This window comes from Phragmites australis, chromosome 19 (genome assembly GCF_958298935.1).
Source record: "Phragmites australis chromosome 19, lpPhrAust1.1, whole genome shotgun sequence".
Taxonomy (NCBI): Eukaryota; Viridiplantae; Streptophyta; class Magnoliopsida; order Poales; family Poaceae; genus Phragmites; species Phragmites australis.
The window spans coordinates 21,345,372-21,366,917 of record NC_084939.1 but is presented as its reverse complement, the minus strand read 5'-3'; the positions used below and the strand labels follow the sequence as shown (position 1 = coordinate 21,366,917).

Below are 21,546 nucleotides of genomic sequence, written 5' to 3'. Positions count from 1 at the left end.
CATTTCATGTGATACAGTTCTCTATTCAGTTGTCCGGAATATCGGCGTAGACGCGACGTTTTCAGGCGTAGGATTGACGCTTCATATTTTATGTGTTTTAAATGTGTTTTAGTTCTAATAGTATGCATGTACAGGTGGTACTATTTCCGGACGTTCTTGATCGAATTTTCTTCATCGTCGGTAAAGGCAAGTGAATGTATTGTATGACTATGCTTTAACCTAATATTGGGTTGCCTACATTCTTTAATTTCAGTGCATTCATCTAATCTGAATGACTGATTCTGAGCTGGGTACTATGTTGTTTACGTTTTCAGAAGTTTACTCGATGATTGATTTATGAAGTGCAGTAGGCACGATATGCCATTCTGCAGTTGTTCATTAGTGTTGTATGCAATGTTTTTTTGGAAGTCTCAAGCATATTCTGGAAGTTATGTTGGTTATGCTTGAAGCACGTCATATATATACATCTCATGCATTGGAAGTTTGTCGTCGTCTTCTGGCCGCGACCGTACCGGTACAGTACCGTATGTCACCCGAGGAGGGGTACGGTGCACACCCTTACGTTACCCGAGGAGGGGTAAGGGTGAGGAGAGCATATTGTGTGCATGGTTATGTCTTTTTATGAAATTCAATGAATCATTCGCATCAAATCTTATTTCTTTTAGTTAGCTTGTATATAGATATATATGCGGCTCTGAAGGCTTATACCAACCGAGTGTTAAAATTTTTAATGTTATCGTTGGACTTGCTTAGTCATAATTGTTTCTCCTAGTGTTGGCGGTCTATTTCATTACTAGTTTCTATTTAGAATTGTTAGCACATTCAACTGTGGCTAAATAGCTTTTTGTTAAAGTACCTTTCACTTGCTGAGATTTTTGAATCTCACCCGTGTTTTTTTACAGGTATGTTTAGATGTTGACGTGCATTTTGGGGATGGATCTTGGTAGCTGCACACACTACCTCATCACGATGTTGATAGCTCAACCGGTGTTATAAATGATGGTTTTGGTGGTCTGTCGTTTGCTTGGTTTATGTCGTAGTACGACGCTGGTAGCGTCGTGAAGGTTTCTATATATATATATATGCCGGTTATGTCATATACTGTTTGCCTGTGATCTCTTTTGGTCAGTTATACCGTCCTATAGAGGAAATGCCGTCAAAATTTTCTGTTTTCATATAATTAGGCTTAGTGGTAAAGTAGGGTGTTACAGCTTGGTATCAGAGCCTAGGCTTTAGGTCCTAGGTAATTGAATGATGAACCTGACACACTTGCACAAATAGAATGGGTATGGGATGCATTGCATTGCATACGTCTTGCTTATCTTTGTTTGCTTATGTTCACTATCTCAGATAAGTACTATTGAAGTTACTTGTTTGATTTCCCCACATATTCTTTAGTGTTTTATCATTGATATATATTGTTAAGTTGTTGGAGTCAGTTCCGTTGGAGTGGTGAATTTGTCAAGGCGTTAAAATGGTTACCTTGGTCATTAGAACCTGAGAAGCTTCAGAGGATCAATAGCATAACTATTGTATGGCACTGCAGATGGGTTAAGTGGAGGGCCCCCATGATGCCTTTTCTGCATTGTCAGGTGAGGTTGACCAAGAGTTAGGTTTGCGATCCAACTATCCACATACAGAGCGAATATTTTGGGTACGAGATGGACTGGCCCCCATGTCGTTGACCCTAACTATTCGTTGTCGGAATGTCGGAGAAATGGATCGATGTGTGTGCCTTACCATAGAAGATAAGGTGATAATGTTTTTAACCTAACCATTAGAATGGTGTAGGATTTCTTTTTCCCATGGAGTCGGGGCAATCTTTTTGCCGATTGTGTGAAGATGTGTTGATAGTGAGATCCTAATAGGGTTCTGGGAGTTTTTTCTAATCTTTTGCTAGACTTGTACCCTAGTTGTTGATGTTTAGGGTTAGTTAACACCTCGTGTTTAAGTTGAAATGTTTTCATACCTTATGTGTCAGTTTCTTTAATATCTGAGAATAATCTTTTATGGTTGGAATATCTATGCATGTTTTGAAATGATTATTTGAGGTAGTTGTTTTGTTAAGTTAGCCTTTGTGGAAGAGTCCACTGGCTATGGGAGTTGGAGTCATCGATTGCGTTGCAGCGACTGATTCGCGTCATAGTGACGCTAGTGGAGTGACGCCTAGGGCGTTGGTGTTGTTTAGAGGTTGTCGGAAAAATTGTGGCCTATAACATCATTATGAGGTGCTATGTTGGCGTGTCGTTATAGGAGTTGGTAGTTGAGTCTGATAAATTCTACTCGCCGAGTAGATTCCGAAGATAAGGGTTATTTGAATCTTTCCTGGCTAAGTAACCGGAGGTATCACTAGAGCCTGTTGTAGCAACTCTTCGAGTGGTTCTTGGTATGTGGTTTGCTTTGAGACTTTCTTTCTTAGATTTCATGAATTGAGTGGATCTGAAGAAGTGGCTAGATCCTGGCTTAAGATTTTCCCGCAATGGAGCAGGTTTGTGTTTGTTGCTCCAGTTTATTCTCTAAGCTGAAGTTTTAGCCAGGAAGTGTCTGGGTAGGTTTGCATACTGGAAGTTTGTTCCTATTGGGAGTAAATATCTGCTGTTACATAAAGCGATACTCTACGTACTTGGTCGCTAAGATGTCAATACGTGTTTTGAGATAGCTTAAAATCGGTTTTATCTAAACTCTGGTTTGAGGGAAGAGCATTGTAAATAGTGGAGTTTATTCCAGAATTTAAGTGCTGAGATTAAAGTTATGTTTGGGAGCTAAGGGTTGCTCTCCTGTTTAAAGGAGTGTTGTGAAAGAGGATGAACCATTGGGGTGTATCTTTGTAGTTTTGTAGCTGTTTAGGAGAGGGTATGCCTTCTAAGGACCCGGAGAGAAGCATTGTATACTAACGCTCAACCCGTTGACGGTAAACTGGTGTTGCAAATGGTGTTTTCTAAACTAAATTGGAGTTGGATTAACAAGGTTGAGTTTGTAGAAGTCATATTTTCAATCCTCTTCATGAGCATTCCGCAGTGATTATCTTATCGGCTAGATTAACTGATGTCTTTTCAACTTTCGAGGAGGATGTGTCTTTGCATGCAATTCTACTTTGAAGAAGTTGTGGTGTGGTTACCGATAGTATGACTGACCTGGGAATGTGAGCAAGATGTGAAGTTCTTTAGTATGCCAGTTGGGCATGTTTTTGAACGTACCGGTCAACACAATTTACCTATTGGTCCAACTACCTCTGGATGGAAGTGTTCTGGTATTCAAGTTGGAAAGTGCAAGTCTAAACTTGTACCCTGAAGGACGAGTCGTTAGATGTTTGGAAGGATTGAATTAGTCAAGTGATTGTAATCTCCTGATCACCCCTTCTAGACTTGGTAATACATCGGGATGAGAATGACCAACTGGAGGTTTATATCTTAACGTTGTGACTGTCCCTTGTGTAGATCTACCCACACTCATATTTTTGGAGTTAGTGATGTTGGTAGAAGAGGTGAAGTGTTGATGTTTCTTTAATCTTGAACCATAAAGGTTTAAAATTGATCCTCCCTGTGAAGGAGTTGAAGTTGAAGCGAAGAAGGTTTATATTCTTATTGGGGGTTTTGGCCTGAGTTTGTGGAGTTAGCCAAACAATATTTTTGGTGTGATTGCATCCACTAAAAAGGATGTTTCTGGGCAACTAATGCCTTGGTTTTAGAACTAGTCGAAGAGAGTGTCTCATAATTGGCTTGTATAGTGTTAACAGAAATGTCGTGTGTTCTTGGATGCGTTTTCCCTTCTAAGAGTGAGAAGGCAACGAAATGGTAAATACCGTCCAATGTAACCAAGATTCGGAGTTTTCTTGGATTCGCTGGCCATTACCGATATTTTATACAAGATTCTTCTTTTATTGCAAAGCCTATGGTTAGACTTATTGAAAAGTGTGTTCCATTTGTATGGACTGATAAATATGAGGTCAGTTTCCAAACATTAAAGAATAAGTTGGTGAACGCTCCTATTTTGGCTTTGCCCGAGAGTGGTAGGCGTTTCACAGTTTACACTGATGTTTCTCGGATTAGACTTGGCTGTGTGCTTATGCAAGAAGGTCGGGTAATTGCATATGCTTCTAGACAATTGAAAACTCATGAACAGAATTATCCCACTCATGATTTAGAATTGGCTGTAGTGGTTTTTGCCTTGAAGAGTTGGAGGCATTACCTGTATGGTGAGTCATGTGATATTTTCACTGATCATAAGAGTCTCAAGTACATTTTCACTCAAAGAGATCTGAATTTGAGACAACGAAGATGGTTAGAATTAATCAAAGACTATGATCTGATAAATGTGGTAGCTGACGCCCTTAGCAGAATAGGTTTACCTAAAGCAATAATGTCCTTACATTCAAACTTGGATCGGATGGGTATATATTTTTGCTTTGCTGGCACTGTGCAGCAAGAAACTCAAATGATTATCCAATCTGCTATACCTGAACGTGTACGTGAAGCTCAACAGCATGATCGTCTTCTTTTAGAAGTTCAAAAGGGAATTTCAGCAGGAAAATCAAAAGAGTTTAGTGTGGATGAGCAAGGTGCAATACGCTTTAGATACCGTCTCTGTGTACCACAGAAGGCAGATGTGAAAATGGATATATTGAGAGAAGCTCACCGGACTCCTTATACCATTCATCCAGTGAAACTAAAATGTATCGAGATCTAAAACTAAATTTTTGGTGGAAAAGGATGAAAGTGGATATTGCTAAGTACGTTGCAGCTTGTGGTGTCTGCCAACAAGTAAAGACTGAGCATAAAAGACCTGCAGGATTAATGCAATCCTTAGAAATTCCAGAATGGAAATAGGAACATATCACTATGGACTTTGTTGTTGGGTTGCCTCGTTCACCTCGAGGCAGAGATGCTTTTTGGGTTGTAGTGGAGAAATAGTGAGGTTGCATGGTGTGCCAAAATTGATCGTTTCAGAGCGGGATTCCAAATTTGTATCCCAGTTTTAGCAGAATTTGCTTATAATAACAGCTATCAAGCTAGTATTCGGATGGCTCCTTTTGAGGCCTTGTATGGCCGAAGGTGTGTTTCCCCTTTGTGTTGGGATTCTGTTGGAGAGAGGTCACTACTTGGTCCGGATTTGGTTCAGCAAACATCAGAAAAGGTGCACCAAATACGTCAGAACCTGTTGGCTGCTCTAAGTCGACAGAAGAGCTATGCAGATATCCAGAGACGAGACCTAGAATTTTCAGTTGGTGACTATGTTCTTCTCAGAGTATCGCTAACCAAAGGTGTTGTACGTTTTGGTATTTCTGGAAAGCTTAACCCAAGGTATATTGGTCCATTTCTAATCACAGCTCGAGTAGGCAGTTTGGCGTACTGTCTTGAGTTACCAGATTCAATGAGTGGAGTACATAATGTCTTCTATGTTTCTATGCTAAGAAAATATCTGAGAGACCCTGAGCATAAAATTGATGTGGAATCAATCATGATAGAGAAAGATCTGACCGTAAAGTACCACCCGATACGTATTCTGGGCTCCTCGGAGCGAGTTATGAGGAGGAGGACTATCCAGTTTGTGAGAGTCCTTTGGACAAATCAAACAGAACGAGAAGCAACTTGGGAACTCGAAGAACAAATACGCAAGGAGTATCCTGAGATCTTTGAGACTGGTGAGTTATAAGTTCTGAAATATTTATACCTCTGTTTCATAGTTGCCATGGAAGCGGCAGAATTCGGGGACGAATTCTTTTAAGGGGGGGAGAATGTAATACTGAATTTCTTGGAAAAAAAAAGAGAGAGTTGACCAGTTTTTGACTTTTTTATCCGTTGCTCGGATGGACGATCGGAGACCGTGGTTGCGCTCATCTCGTCGAGACGAACCCATTTTGCTATTCATATGTCCATTCCGAAAACTTTGAGACTCGTAGCGAGCCCAATAAATTTAGACCGTTCGTTGTTTTGAAAAAATAAAAATAAAAAGGATAAGTACTGGATGGATCGGTCCTCAACCCGATCCATCCAGATTCTTCACGCCGTGTGTTTCTCTCTCTCGCGCGCGAACTCTCTCTCTCTCTCTCTCTCCTGTTGCTTTGCCGCCGCTGCGCTGCTCCTGCCGCGGCGCCGCTGCTTGCTTGCGCCAGCACGCCACCGCCGGTCACCGCCGAGCCCTGCCACCGGGCGCCGCCGTAGCTCCCGCCGCCGCAGCTCCCGCCGGGCGCCGCCGCTGTGCACGCGCCGTGCGTTGCCGAGCCGCGCCGCCGGTTGCTGCACGCCGCCGGCCGCCGCCCCCGGCTACTCCTCTCTCTCTCTCTCTCTCTCTCTCTCTCTGGGTTCCGTCGAAGCAGCCAGCTGGCCGAAGCAAGCAAGCGGCACGGGAGAAGGAAGCCAGGAAGAAGAAGGAAGGAAGAGAAGAAAAGAAAAGAAGGAAAAAAAAGGAAAAAGAGAAGAAAAAGAAAAAAAAAAGAAGAAAAAAAAGGAAAAGTTGGAAATTTCAGAATTTCATCGGATTCGTCGTCAATCTTTCGAAGGCGATTTTTCGGTAATTTTCTGGACGTTTGTGGTTCGATTAAATCAAATAAGTTAATTCGTGTCGTATCATTTCATGTGATCAATAGTCTGATTCGCTTCGATAATCATTATTGATTCGAAGATAAGACATCCGAGTCGAAGTATTCTTTTCGTTCATCGAAGCGAAGTCTAAGTAATGAGAATTTTAGTTCGACTTTGAATTGGAAATAGTGTATCATTTCATGTGATACAGTTCTCTATTCAGTTGTCCGGAATATCGGCGTAGACGCGACGTTTTCAGGCGTAGGATTGACGCTTCATATTTTATGTGTTTTAAATGTGTTTTAGTTCTAATAGTATGCATGTACAGGTGGTACTATTTCCGGACGTTCTTGATCGAATTTTCTTCATCGTCGGTAAAGGCAAGTGAATGTATTGTATGACTATGCTTTAACCTAATATTGGGTTGCCTACATTCTTTAATTTCAGTGCATTCATCTAATCTGAATGACTGATTCTGAGCTGGGTACTATGTTGTTTACGTTTTCAGAAGTTTACTCAATGATTGATTTATGAAGTGCAGTAGGCACGATATGCCATTCTGCAGTTGTTCATTAGTGTTGTATGCAATGTTTTTTTGGAAGTCTCAAGCATATTCCGGAAGTTATGTTGGTTATGCTTGAAGCACGTCATATATATACATCTCATGCATTGGAAGTTTATCGTCGTCTTCTGGCCGCGACCGTACCGGTACAGTACCGTATGTCACCCGAGGAGGGGTACGGTGCACACCCTTACGTTACCCGAGGAGGGGTAAGGGTGAGGAGAGCATATTGTGTGCATGGTAATGTCTTTTTATGAAATTCAATGAATCATCCGCATCAAATCTTATTTCTTTTAGTTAGCTTGTATATAGATATATATGCGGCTCTGAAGGCTTATACCAACCGAGTGTTAAAATTTTTAATGTTATCGTTGGACTTGCTTAGTCATAATTGTTTCTCCTAGTGTTGGCGGTCTGTTTCATTACTAGTTTCTATTTAGAATTGTTAGCACATTCAACTGTGGCTAAATAGCTTTTTGTTAAAGTACCTTTCACTTGCTGAGATTTTTGAATCTCACCTGTATTTTTTTACAGGTATGTTTAGATGTTGACGTGCATTTTGGGGATGGATCTTGGTAGCTGCACACACTACCTCATCACCATGTTGATAGCTCAACCGGTGTTATAAATGATGGTTTTGGTGGTCTGTCGTTTGCTTGGTTTAAGTCGTAGTACGACGCTGGTAGCGTCGTGAAGGTTTCTATATATATATATATATGCCGGTTATGTCATATACTGTCTGCCTGTGATCTCTTTTGGTCAGTTATACCGTCCTATAGAGGAAATGCCGTTAAAATTTTCTGTTTTCATATAATTAGGCTTAGTGGTAAAGTAGGGTGTTACACTATTCTACTAGTAGTCCAATAGCACTGTACAGATTTGTCGTGCTCGTTCTTGCGTCCTAGATCCATCCATGCTTCGTTCGATAGGCTTAGATGCGGCGGATCTAGGTCCGATCATGCTCTAGCCAGCGGATCCACGAGATCTCATCACGACGTTGGCCGTCGGCGGAAATTCTTTGCAGCTGTGGCGCCGTTTCATTTGTTTCACGCTACCAGTGTGTTGTTGGGGACAAAATGAGCTGACTTGTTTGCTTTCGTCTCCACGTTACCTCATGCTTTTTTTTGTTGCCTCTTCCTTGTTTGATTAGCCGTATCATCTGCTCCAATTCTAACATATATATTTGTGTGTTTATGCTTCGATAGATAATAAAATCAGTTAAATTTTTGTATCTAGTTTAGATTTTAATCACCCTGGCAATCTAAGATTTTTAGGCGTTGAAGGTGGCTTTGCCTCTAACCTTCTTTTGCGGGAAAGGTTTGCCTCTAACCTCACAGAGCATAGCAACAAAAACTTGTCTACCACTAGTGTGTGCCATTGAATTATCGCTTCGTGTTTTATTTGAATGGTTCAATATCACTCACATAGGTTTTTGTTTTTACCATGACCAGCATCATTGTGTTAAGGCTTATGAGTGCACTTTTTCCATGAGCAATCTTGATTTTGGTTAAATTGTAATTGATATTTATTTTGTAGAAAAATGGGTTTGAGAATAGATCGTCTAACCAGGAACAGGGAGGAAGATGATGATGAGATAATATTCTTTCTTTTACCTACTTTGCATCTATTGGGTACTAGTGGAGGGAGAGAGAAAAGATGAAGGCATACAACCAGGTTGCCTGGCAAGGAGCGTCTAAAGGAAATACTTCAGCGACATGAGAAGAATTGCCTTGTTGTATTCTGTATGGAACCCACTATCTTTATAGCGATTGCAAACTTCCTTAGAACATAGAATCTCTTACATGACACAAGAGGAGTTCGAGTTGAGAAGAAATTAGGTTTCTTCATGTTCATGTTGTTCCATAATGCAAGTTATGAAGACCCGCAATATGAATTTCAGTACAGGGAAGAAACCATCCACCAGCATATTAAGGCAGTATTCGATATAATCCCAGCTCTTACCTATAGATTTTTGAAGCCTAATGCTTCAATCAGATCTCACTGGAAGATTAGCAGTGATCCACGGTTCTTCCCTACATTGACGTGAACATTTTCACACTCTTGCGTTAGATATTTTTCTATTTCTCCTAAATAATTCAGCTTAGTCATATGCATATGAGGTGGTCCATATGGAAATTTAGTCTTTGTACCTGTTATGTATGAATTGGGCTATTTAGAATGCACTATGTTTTGAGTGATGATAATGTTCTGTTAAGTGATGACAATATTGTTAAGAACTATGAATTGGACTAGTTGTTAAAAATTCAATATTGTTTTGAGTGTAATAACTATTTCAATATTGTTCCAAAGTGCAGTAATGAACCTGTATCTTTGAAAGCAGACTAGTTGGTAAATTCATAAAAAAAATAACCATTAGGTAGATATTTCATGTCGCCTAACCGTCAAGCAACTCATATTTTCTGTCCATCTATCCCTAGAGGTCATATCCTGGAGGTTCCCTGTCGGGGAAATATGTTCAAGGTATTTTAGTTGTTGCTTGCTGCCTACTACTTGCACAATTATTGTTTTAGTATAATTCTTTCAAGGTAGTAGTAACAACAAGGTGCTCTATTTGACCTATCAGACTGTATTCTTATTGATTGTTCTTTGAAATATTATTTCAACAGAGGCAGTAGGAGCTTCATTGTTGCAAATAAGCAAGACATACAAGGTGCTCTAAATCCTCCTGAAATAGTAAAAGACTATGCTACTAGCATTTAGTATGTTGCCATTCAGTTCCGGTTTGATAATTATGGTAGAATTTTGTCACCAAGCTATTTTAGTTCATTTTTTTTCATTTCTTGGTTGGCTTGTAAACGTAAGTGTATATGGAAAATTGGATTGTTTTCTAAGTATAAAGGTTAAACAATCTAAAGAATTACAGTTTTAGAGAATGCATGACTCAGAATAATGCCTAGAAATAAAGCTATTTTTCTAAGATCAGGTTACTATATCATCCCCAGTAAGCATCTTCAGAACAGAATGTCTTATTTTCCTACTTCATAATGTTAGTTGATTGATTTGTCAATTCTATGTTTTTATTACTGAAATATCTTCCTTTCAATTTCAGATGGATGACTGAAGAAATTTGGCACCCTTTATCTACAAGTGTTCAAAGAAGTGCGACATTGGGGAACATGGATTAGGAATATTTTTCGCCAATTTATTACATTTGAACTTAGTATATTATTGTATACGTAATTTATATATTGAAAACTATCTAGTTCAAGGTTGGTAAACCTGTGTTGATCAGTTGATGCATTCCTAAGATACACTATGAATGCTTCAGCATGATCCGTTTCAAGCATCAACCAAAATTTAGTACTATGCTATTACATAAGATCATTTAGTACTATGCTTCTCTTACTTTTTCTATTTTTTCGAAATACTTGGGACTGTAACCATTCCTTATTTTATTTCAAATTTCTAGTTTGATATTCTGTCACATTTTTTCGGATTTTGTTGGACCTCCTTCAAAGTATCTAAATGTGAGCTATACCCACCAATCCAGCCAAGTTCTGGATTAGCCAAACAAAGGAGGGGATTACAGCTTGGTGGAAGGGATTTGGTGGGAGGGGATTGGGTGGTGGGAGGGGATCAACCCAATCCCCACTTGGGTTGTTTCTCCAAGGGATTTTCACCCCAAGTGCCAAACATAGCTTGAGTGGGATTTTGTCATTTTTCAACAAATTGATTGTGCACTTGGTTAAAAGGTGTGATTACAGTGAAATTGGTATCGGTGAGCTACCTGAAAGATCTAAATTGATGTTCATACATATAAGCTGCTCGAAGTTGATTTTTGTGGAGGGCTCAATGGTGTGTTAAGATTTGATAGTAGATTTACTTGTTAAGATGTGGTGTTAAGATTTAGTGATTAGTTGATGAACCAACCTGCTTTCAAAGAGAGAAAGGAAGAGTACAACTGATTAGGCTACAGAGCCCTTACATCCATTGTTCTTTTGTCTTAGAAACGAGCGACCTGTTTATACTTGTATCTTATAGGACATGTTTTTCCAAATTAATTTTCTCAGAGCTTAGGTTTCACAATGATAGACATTGCCAGGAGTAGGTGATAAGCCATATATTCTACACCAATATTAATTTCTTGGTGCATGCTCCTACTATTTTTATTGGTTATGCGATTATCAAGTCTCGAAAGTTCTTATAACCAGTAGTATTGTTAATGCATTGATTGGTGTTGTGTGCTTTTGATACAAACCATTGTTCTGCATAAGCTTTTCATTGGTGTTGTGTGCTATGTGCTTAAAAATCTGCAACATGAAAACAACATATTATTGTTATGAAAGTCTTTCTGAAATGAAAATGATATGTTTTGTACTCTTGTATAGATGAAAACAATTGAGAAGGCCAAGAAAACGGTTGAGAAATGGGATGCATTTACCACTAGAGTTTTTATTGAAATATGTGTAGAAGAAGTGATTGCCTTAAACATACCATATGGTTGCTTGAACAATAATGTCTATGCTAACCTAATGGCTAAGTTCAAAGAACGCACTGATAGAGATAACTTCCGTACTCAGCTGAAGAATAAGTGAGAATCCTTGAAGGGTGAGTATGTAACATGGAAAACATTGAACATCCATGTGTCCGGGTTAGAACGAGATCCTAAAATTGGTACAATTGCTGCATCTTATGAGTGGTGGGAAGAAAAGATGAAGGTACGCAATCTGACATCATGTTCACTATTTGTTTTCATTACATGGAATGACTTGTCTATATTTTTTTAGGCCATGTCAGGAGCCAAAAAATTTAGGTCTGCACCAATGCAAAATAAAGATGAATTACAAATCTTGTTTGATGGTGCTTGCCTAGATTAGGAGGACATGGGAGGAGAGGAAGAAGTGTTAGACCTGATGTGTTGTATTGCATGCTTGAATGAGTTTAGAATTTGTTTAGTATCAAACCATTTATCTTTGCTCATGAGTTGTATTGCATGGCAAACTATTTTTATTCAGTTCACATGAGTTGTATTGAACATTTTATCATAATTCATGTGGTTAAGTTCTGTTGTTACGCTCATCTCTTGTTTACATCATCTTTCTTTTCACCACAATTTTTATTTTTGGGACTCCCATATGCTTCCAAAAATTAAATTATATAGTTGCTTAATTATTACATTTCTAATATAACTAAAGCAATCACTAATACAATCAGTAAATATTAATAACAATAGCTAAAATAGTTTATAGGAACAAATACATTCACTCTAAGATAGCTAGGGATTTTTCAGACAATGTACACTCCATTTAGCTCAAAAGTCATCAGCCAGACAGGGTAACCAAAAGGTCTATCAACTTCTCCAAAACTATCGGCTAGAAACAGCTCCTCAAGATCATCAAGCAAAAACAGCTTTTAGAAAAATCTCAACCCAACCAAACATGGCCTAACTCGTGATCAGCACCCATCAAGCTGATTAGGACAGATATGGAACGAGACATTATAGGAGAGAAGAAAATGTCGTTGCTCAAGGAATTTTTGTAAATTAGTTTGAAGAACTAAACCTTGAGTGTTTGAATTCACCTGCAAACAGTGTTCGAAGTTCTAACTAATCTTTATGAGAGCATGTATAAATACATACAACATGCGGTCATCCAGTGCATGGTCAGGACAGAAAATTTTCTATAGAAGCAGATAAATTTCCACTGGCCCCAGGAGAGAGGTTAACTTATTGATGCCTCCTTTAAGACTTCGTTTGGTTGTTAGGGAGCAAATCCCCCGACCCAAGATGAAGTTGTTTTTCTCCCGTGGATTGGGTTGGTTTTGACGGGGATTTTCCAATCCAAGTCTCATCCAAATGCACTCAGACCGAGCCAGAAAAACTAACCCGGCCAGGATGTTACACGTGGATTGGGCCTCAATCCTGCCCGTTCCCAGCGGCGCCAAACGAAGCCTTAGAAAACCTTGAATCCATTGCAAGGTTCAAGGTGGGTATCCTGCAGGGTACTCATGCATCATACAAACTGCTTTACATCCATAAACTGCGAGAATCAATGTTGGTTGCAACAACCTAACAATGCTTCATAGTAAACATTTTCAGTGAAAGAATCAGAACTCAAAACACATCTAATTAAGTTCTGTCTGCAGTCTGCACTTCAGTTTTTTATGGTACACACAGCTTCATAAGGAAATCGAAGGAAAATGGTTAGTAAATGTTCCCTTCAAGTACAAATATGTATACCCACTCCTTGAAATGACATGTTTCTGATCGCGTCTTTCTATGATCTTGCACAATCAGATAGAAACTAGTTGAAGCAACCTGAGTCCGACCACTGACTTTGTACAGTTGCACCAGCATTTTGCTGATATTTGCTAACTAATCTAAAACATCTCTGAAAGTGAACCAGTTATTGAGCCAGAAAAAGAGATGCACTTCGATTTCAACTGAAGATTTCCACATGATGTCAGAACTGTTGAATGCACAAAGTCATCAACATCATACCCTTCTTGCTGCATTAGGTACATGTATTTTAAAGCCTCTTCGCTGAGTCCATTCTGAGCAAATCCTGTAATAATCACTTTCCATGTTACCATGTTGTGTTCTGGCATGGCATCAAAGACTCGTTGTGCTTCATCAACTTTCCCACACCGCATATACATATCGATCAGTGAGCATCCCACAAAAACATTTGAGAAAGCTTGGGTCTTGTTAACAACACCATGAATCCTCCTTCCATCTCGCAGAGCCTCCAATCTGGCACAAGCTTTCAAAGCTGAGGAATAAGTGTAAGTATTTGGTATCACACCATCACATAACATCTCATCTAATGATTTAAGCGCTTCAATATTATGACCAAGACTATTGTAGCCTGAAATCATAGCTGTCCATGAAACAGCATCACGGTCAGGCATTGCTTCTAGAATTCTTGCAGCATAAGTATACTCCCCACATTTAGAGTAGAACCAAACAAGTGTACTCCCAATTTGAAGATTCTCTTCCATAGAGTTCTTTATTATCTGTGCATGCAGTTCCTTTCCGAGATGAAGTGATTGCATAGAGCCACAAGCACCAAGGATACCAACAATAGTGAGGTTGTTAACAAACACTCTGCGCATCTTCATCTTTCGGAACAATAAGACAGCTTCTTCACCATAGCCAGTTTGAGCATAGCCAGAGATCATAGAAGTCCATGTAATAGTATTTCTTCTTGGCATCTTATCAAACACTGTCTGAGCATCAAACACCTCACCGCATCTGGCATACATGGTGACGAGAGCACTACCAACATGGATATCATCTTTGTACAGCTTCTTCACAACAGCACCATGCAACTGCTTTCCAAATCTTAGAGCCTTCTCTTCCGCACAAGCCTTGAGGACACTGCACACAGTGAACTCATTGGGGCGAAATCCCTCAGACACCATCGCTGAAAACATCCGAAGAGCTTTGTCACCATGTCCATGCTGCACATAAGCCGTGATCATTGTTGTCCACGAGACAACATCACGAGATGCCATCTTATCAAACATATTCGAAGCACTGGCAACATCGCCGCACTGGGCATAGAAATGTGCGACGGCACTGTCCACTATCACATTGCTCCACCCACCTTTGACAACACAACAGTGGACCTGCCGACCCAGCTTAGCGTCACACCGCTCCCCACAAGATTTCAACAGGCAAACAAAAGTCAAGCTGTTACCTTGCACCCCACTGGCCGCCATATTCAAGAACAGCCTCACAACATCACTGTGATGGCCCAGCTTCCGATATCCGTTCATCATAGCCGTCCACGATACAACACTCGTCTGGGGCATTTTGTCGAACACCTTCCTCGCATCCAGAACTTCATCGAACTTCACATAAGCGCTGATTAGATTGTTGGACACGAACACACCCAGGTTGTCGAGTGACCGCAGGGCGACCGCGTGCGCTCTCCGGACGCCGGCCGCGCTCCCGCAAGAACGAAAACAGGAAGCGAGCGCCTCGGCGTCCGGGAGCGACGGCGCCGCGGAGCCTGGCAAATCACCACCCGGGTCTTCCGCCGCAGGGCCGCAGCCATCAGCCCGGCGGGGTTGGGCGCGCAAAGATTGGTTCTTTCCGGGGAAAGATTGCGCCCTGACGCGCGGCTGCTTGCACTCCTTGCTCCTCCCCTGCTTGCCGGGTCTGAGCACGCTTCGAGGGAAGCTGCTCGGGCGAAGTGGAGGCAGCGGATGATAGGTTTGGATTCGAGGGGGAGAAGGAGACCAGCAGAGTAGCATCTGGATTCCGCCCCCGCTCCGTCGTGCGCCTGATTCGGAGAGAGGAAGCACGAGCAAAGCGAAGGCGCCACCAAGTATCGGCGTGTGCCGGGCGAGCGGACAAGGCGGCGGCGGCGGCGGCGAGAGCAAGTTGCTGGTGGCGACGGTGGGAGGGGAGGTGGCCAGCCGGAGGCAGCAGCGGCCGGCGATCGGCCGCGGAGGCGGTCGAGAGGGTGGGCTGCTTTTGATTCTGTGGGGGTGGATTTCGGATTTTTGATGTGAGTGGTTCAGGGCAGGGTTAAAAAAACCGAAGAAAAATCACGATAATCGGTCATCTCGGTCCGATTTGATTTCAGAAATCCACGATAATTGAATTTGAATAAAAAAATTTAAAAAAACTAGACACAATTTTAAGACCTTCAGTGAAAAATATTTTCAAAAATAATGTCGTTTGCATCATATTTTATAGGGAGGAAGTTTAAAAAAATGAAAAAAATTGAAGCCTGCGGCTTAGTTATTAACTCATGTTAGGGAAAAGTTTAACATGCAAACACATATTTTTCTTGTGTAAAACGTATCTTAAGAGGATCTTTAAAATTGATTCCACTTTATTTAGAGTTTTATTAATTTCTCTATGATTTTTACAAAGTTCACAAGCAGCATAAAGTGAATATGTTAAGCACTGTAATTAAATTTTCCATGTCTACTATTATTTTTCCTACGTAATCATAGTATAAATAAACTAATAAAAGTGGTTTCACTAATTTTTCAGGTGTGATGGGTCAGTTATGAATTAATCTTGTTGTAACACATTTACATAATCCTGTATGTTACAATAACTAATTCATGAGTTCATGTATTTTTAAAAGACATAGGATCATGTAAGAAGACTAAGAAAATTAGTTTCATGATTTTTGGATTGAAAAAAGTAAACTATGCATTTAACTTGGTTTAAAAAATACATTTTCTCACAGAAAATTTTGAACTTTTTTATGAGTATAAATACTTTTATTATGTAGATCATGTTACAAGGAAACCAACAAAATTTGTTTCACTTGATTTGAAGCTCAGATGAATTATTATTGATTTTACAAGATTGAGATAATTTTTGGGTTTTTTTTTAACTTCATTAAAAATCGAGAAAACCGCTCGATAAATCAAGAAAATTGAGCGGTTACCGAGAAAATCGAGCGGTTACTGATAATGCGGAAAATTCGAGAAAACCGCTCGATAAATCGCAAAAACCGCTCGGTAATCGGTCTAAACCGACCGATTACCGAGCAGCTAAAATCGCGATTTTTTTTTTCCAAAATTTAAATTTTACCAAATAAATTTTGTCAGAATTTTTTTGAATTTTCTACCGATAACCGTGAATTTTCAGTTACCGCCAGAGCTCGGTAACAGAGCTCCGGTCGCTAAGCTGAACCATGGTTCACGGTTTAAGGCTCCATTCTTTTTTATAATTCCGTTCTTATATTGCTAAATTTAGGATGTGGTTCCACATGTCATACAAACATTATACTCCGTATCTTTTATAGCCAGAGAGAGATGACGTATCTGAACAAGGAGGTTTTGGGATCAATTTATTTAAAACAAATGTTCTTGACATCACTACAAACATGGCGACATGAGTAACTTCCTTCTTTTTTGAAATTGGGTTTGTTTGAATAATCAAATTAGCTCACCTTAATGTTATGATCCGAGATCATAAGCAGATAAACATCTGTTAGAAGAATAGTCGGGCGACGTCAGTTGCTAGAGATAAGAGATTGAATTATAGATGAGAGAGACTTAGATCTTATTTGTTTGGACTTTAGTTAGCAACCAACAGAAGTCCAAACAAATAGTCTACTTCTGCTAGCTTCGGGTTGTGGTTTCTCAGAGGTAAAAACAGTCTTTACTGCTACATAAGCCTGAAAAGCCAGAAGCAAGTTTGGAGGAGCTTTTATCAGAAGCAGTCTTTTAGAGAAGCCATAGCTCGTACAAGCCCAAACAAACAAGGCCTTATAATATTAGAGGGGACTAGATTAATTTTTCTTGCTTAATTGATTGATCCCTAAAGGGGGTGCGGTACTATTTACATCTAGAGCTTGGCCGACTCTAAGCCTACTAGGACTCAAGTCCTAACCAGACTCCATCTCGAGTCTTCCCTGATTACAACTTATCTCTTTTCCATCTACTGATCTACTTCTCTTAGCCGAGTTTAACTATGCTAACATATCTAATCCGATTTCTAACTTTATCTCAATCTTTCCTAAATCGAATCCAACTTACCTATTCAACTTCCCTTTCCTAATACCGCACATAACATGTCTCCCCTCCTTTGGAGACAGCTCATCCTCGAGCTGTAGGGTGGCGGCCATGGTTGTGACCATTGAAATCCTCACGTTGACAAACGGTTGTAGCGCTAGCACGACATACTGGAAGGTGCAGGGCAACGCATACATGACATCCATTTTCTGAACAGACGAGGACGTTCACGTGGCAGCTATTGATAGTCACTAAAATCTGAGCATCCTTGGCGTGCCTGATACATGCCTTTGCCATCCCATGGAAGACGGTGTTGGAGCTAGTGGATTTTTGTGGCGGGCGGTAATGGAGGCAGGCATGGCGCTGTGGTGATTGGAGGTAGGGTTGCCGCTGGTGAAGGAGCCACTGCATCGGATGACATACCACTTTGCAGGATGCTGGATGTGTTGATGGTTGTCGTCGATGAAGGTGTTGGCACACTAGAAGTTGTGCTACTGTGTAGCACCGGTGGCTGGTTGGCACCGTCGAACGAGCGTTGTTTCACCACTGAAAGTCACGAGGATACGATGGCTAGTTGTTGAACCACCTCGCCTAGCTGTTACTTGATGGTGGTGAAGCCTTCCTTGATCTCCTTCCGCGGCCACTCTTTCCACGCAGTGAGAAGTGCCTTGAACTGTTTGTTCTCAGCATTAGAAGTCATGGGCTCTGATACCAATTTGTTATGATCAGAGATCATAACGTGGATAAACATCCGTCGGGAGGATAGCCGGGCAGCGTCAGCTGCTAAGGATGAAAGAGACTTCGAATATTAGAGGAGACTAGATTAATTCTTCTTACTTGATTCATTGATCCCTAAGGGGGGGTGCGACTACCATTTATATCTAGAGCTTAGCCGACTCTAAACTTACTAGGTCTCGAGCCCTAAACAGACTCTATCTCAAGTCTTTTCTGATTACAACTTATCTCTTTCCATCCACCGACTCTATTTCTCCTAGCCAAGTTTAACTATGCTAACATATCTAATTTGACTTCTAACTTCATCTCAATATTTCCTAAACTGAATCCAACTTGCTTATTCAACTTTCCTAATACCGCACATAACATTAACCTAGGTAAACTCTGTTTGGCATTACTGTGCCATCTTACAATCACTTTTTTCCCTAGTCTGATAGAGAATGTAGCTCAACGAGGAATTTTTTAGACCATTTTTATATATAAAAAAAGTGATTAGAAGCAACCGTGAACATGCCGACATATATCACTTCTTTTTTCTCTCGAAAACAGGTGTCAGACAGTTCTTGAAATCATGTTGTAGGTATCACATAACATCACACACTTGCACCCTGATCAGATCAGGAAGGTGGAAAGAACCTCATAAACATAGTAAATAGGGAAGGGAATTTTTCACATGTGTATAGGCACACATGGTTTATCAGAACATGCCTATAACCCGAAACTACAGTTCAACAACTAAAATGACAATTTCAAACAAATTCTGTCTACAGGACTTATCTGATCATCATTAGTACAGGACTTATCTCCAAAAAGAAAAGGGGGATCATGTCATAAAGAACATCACATAGATTAATCTGGAAAAACTAATAATACACACTACGGGCTCATTGGCAACATGGCATTGGGTAAGTTTCTGACAAGCAGCCACTCCAACTATGAATACACAAGAAAAATATCATCTGCAATATGCCTCTGAGAACATCTTCATCTCTACTACTTAAAAAATCTCTAATGAGTTCCGCGTCCACCTAAATCCCACGGTCGCCCCTGAATCCTTGCACCATCAGGCGGTTCATATCCATTCCAGGTCCGATCTCCCTCCCATACGATGGCCATGTGCATATCCGGTGACCGGTGTTCCCAGCTGGCCAGCCTGGATCCCACGTCTTTCATGGTTCCCTTGCATGGTCCCATCCTGAATTGCCTCCCGAGATCACGCCTCCCTCGAAGCGGCCGCCGCCATCGGCGAGTCGCCCATCATCACCGTCACATAGCCTCCCTCGTGCGTCGTTGTCATCACGTCCTCCGCCGCGCGGCGCCCATGCCCATCCTCCTTCGCTCCGCCCCCATCACCGACTCCGATGAGACCGCATGCTACAGATCCACGCCGACCAGCCCGGATCCCACGTCTTTCATGGTTCCCTTGCATGGTCCCATCCTGAATTGCCTCCCGAGATCACGCCTCCCTCGAAGTGGCCGCCGCCATCGGCGAGTCGCCCATCATCACCGTCACATAGCCTCCCTCGTGCGTCGTTGTCATCACGTCCTCCACCGTGCGGCGCCCGTGCCCATCCTCCTTCGCTCCGCCCCCATTACCGACTCTGATGAGACCGCATGCTACAGATCCACGCCAGCCTCCTCTGTGCACATCCACACCATCCCCGACCTCCTCCGGTCCTCCTCATGGCATCATGCCCCTCCCTCTTCTATGCCGACGCCCCTCCTGACGGCCATCCTCCACTACGTCGCCCCTCCTGACGGCCATCCTCCACCGCGTCGCCCCTTTGCAATCCCCCCTCTGAAGCCCTTCTCAACCTCCTCTTCCGTCACTGCCAGATGCTCTCCCCCACGCTGTCGCCACTCAACGGATGCAAGAAACAAGAGGGTGACGTCATGGAAGCGATTTCCCCAACCGACCGCGAAGATGCTCCGGATCAGCATTGCGGCAACACCAATTTGCACCACCACACGGCATAGCTAGTGGTGCTCAATTGTTGGGCACAGAGATGATGCAGCTATGCGGTGGTACCGATGCGTGCCACCATGCCCTGCAGCCGATGGTGCTCGGCCGAAGGTAGGGGGAGAGAAGCAGTATTGTGAGAGAATTAATTTTTCATTTGGAGTTGTTGCGAGAGGTGACGGCACGCTTCTTCACCTCTTTTTCTTCCGGATTCCACCATTCGAGTGGTCTGTGACTCGATGATGCAGTAGGACTATTACCTGTGTGAGTTTTCTATTTTGTGTGTGCGTGTGCAGATGTGTTGCTGGAATATATGCAGTAGTGTGGTGGTGGAGTTGCCCATGCTCAGGTCGGGTGCGTCTCCTTGCCCTTCTTGCATTTTATTGTTTGTCTATTATAGTCTAATGTCATTACTTTGCTCAAGGACACAAGATTTTTTTGTCGTTCCTTGACTCTGAATATTTTCACTCACCTTGACTTGCAGGTTGAATTTGATTGACTTCTAAACCTAAACTAAAGCAATGTTTTGCCAAAGTGGTGCAAATTGCATCGTTTTGGCAATTCCCTTTTAGCATTGCGATATATTTGATTGCATGTCTTATAGATTTGATTGTCAGATATGACTGTGCATTAGCTCTAATTTATACAATATATCCTAATTTATTGTTTTTCTTTGGTTAACAATGCCAATCATATAGAATTATAGTTCACTAATAGCTATTGGTAAGCTCATTTAGGACAGGATAAATGGTGCATAAATATACTAAGTAGCATGAGGTAATTAGTTCAAGTCTCCTTGCAAACCTTTGAATTCTAGAATCTGTGTAATCAGTTGAGAAATTCAAGTAGCAAGTAACAATGTAGGGCCGTTAGCAACAGTAAATAATTTCAGCATGGTTGAAGATGTAGGTCTTTAAACGAAGTGTTTACTTTTAGACACTATTTCCTCCTAAATAATATTGTCACTGTCATTTTCAGTTTCTGCAACGTATGTTTGTCTTGATACAAAATTCAGTTCTGGCTGAAGATAGTTTACTTTGAAGCTAAATTTATCTAACAGCACCCCACAAATTTCAGCTCTGTTTTACTAATTAGATACTAGCGGTAACAGTTACGTCTCATTGCAAACCTGTGAACACTAATCATAATCAATTGTGAAGTTCGAGCAGCAAGTAAAAATGAAGTCCTTGTTAGTAATAGCAAACTAATTTCAGCATGGCTGAAGATGTAGGTTCACCGCATCCACCAAGCTGCTCAATCTCCAATCTGAATGATCAATTGCTTTAGAAACTATGTTCATATTGTGATCCTGTCAAATT

At 41.2% G+C, this 21,546-nt stretch overlaps 1 protein-coding gene and 1 long non-coding RNA gene across 2 annotated transcripts; one reads left to right on the top strand and one right to left on the bottom strand.

Moving 5' to 3' along the window:
- Positions 1–7,135: 7,135 nt before the first annotated feature.
- LOC133899955 (uncharacterized) lies at positions 7,136–7,814 on the top strand. Its single transcript, XR_009906468.1, has 2 exons — positions 7,136–7,292; positions 7,618–7,814. It is a non-coding gene; the product is annotated as an uncharacterized LOC133899955 (long non-coding RNA).
- A 5,332-nt stretch (positions 7,815–13,146) lies between these two features.
- On the bottom strand, positions 13,147–15,583 carry LOC133899951 (pentatricopeptide repeat-containing protein At4g18520, chloroplastic). Its single transcript, XM_062340999.1, has one exon. The coding sequence runs from the start codon at positions 15,301–15,303 to the stop codon at positions 13,423–13,425; it is 1,881 nt and encodes a 626-aa protein (XP_062196983.1). The 5' UTR covers positions 15,304–15,583; the 3' UTR covers positions 13,147–13,422.
- Positions 15,584–21,546: the final 5,963 nt, after the last annotated feature.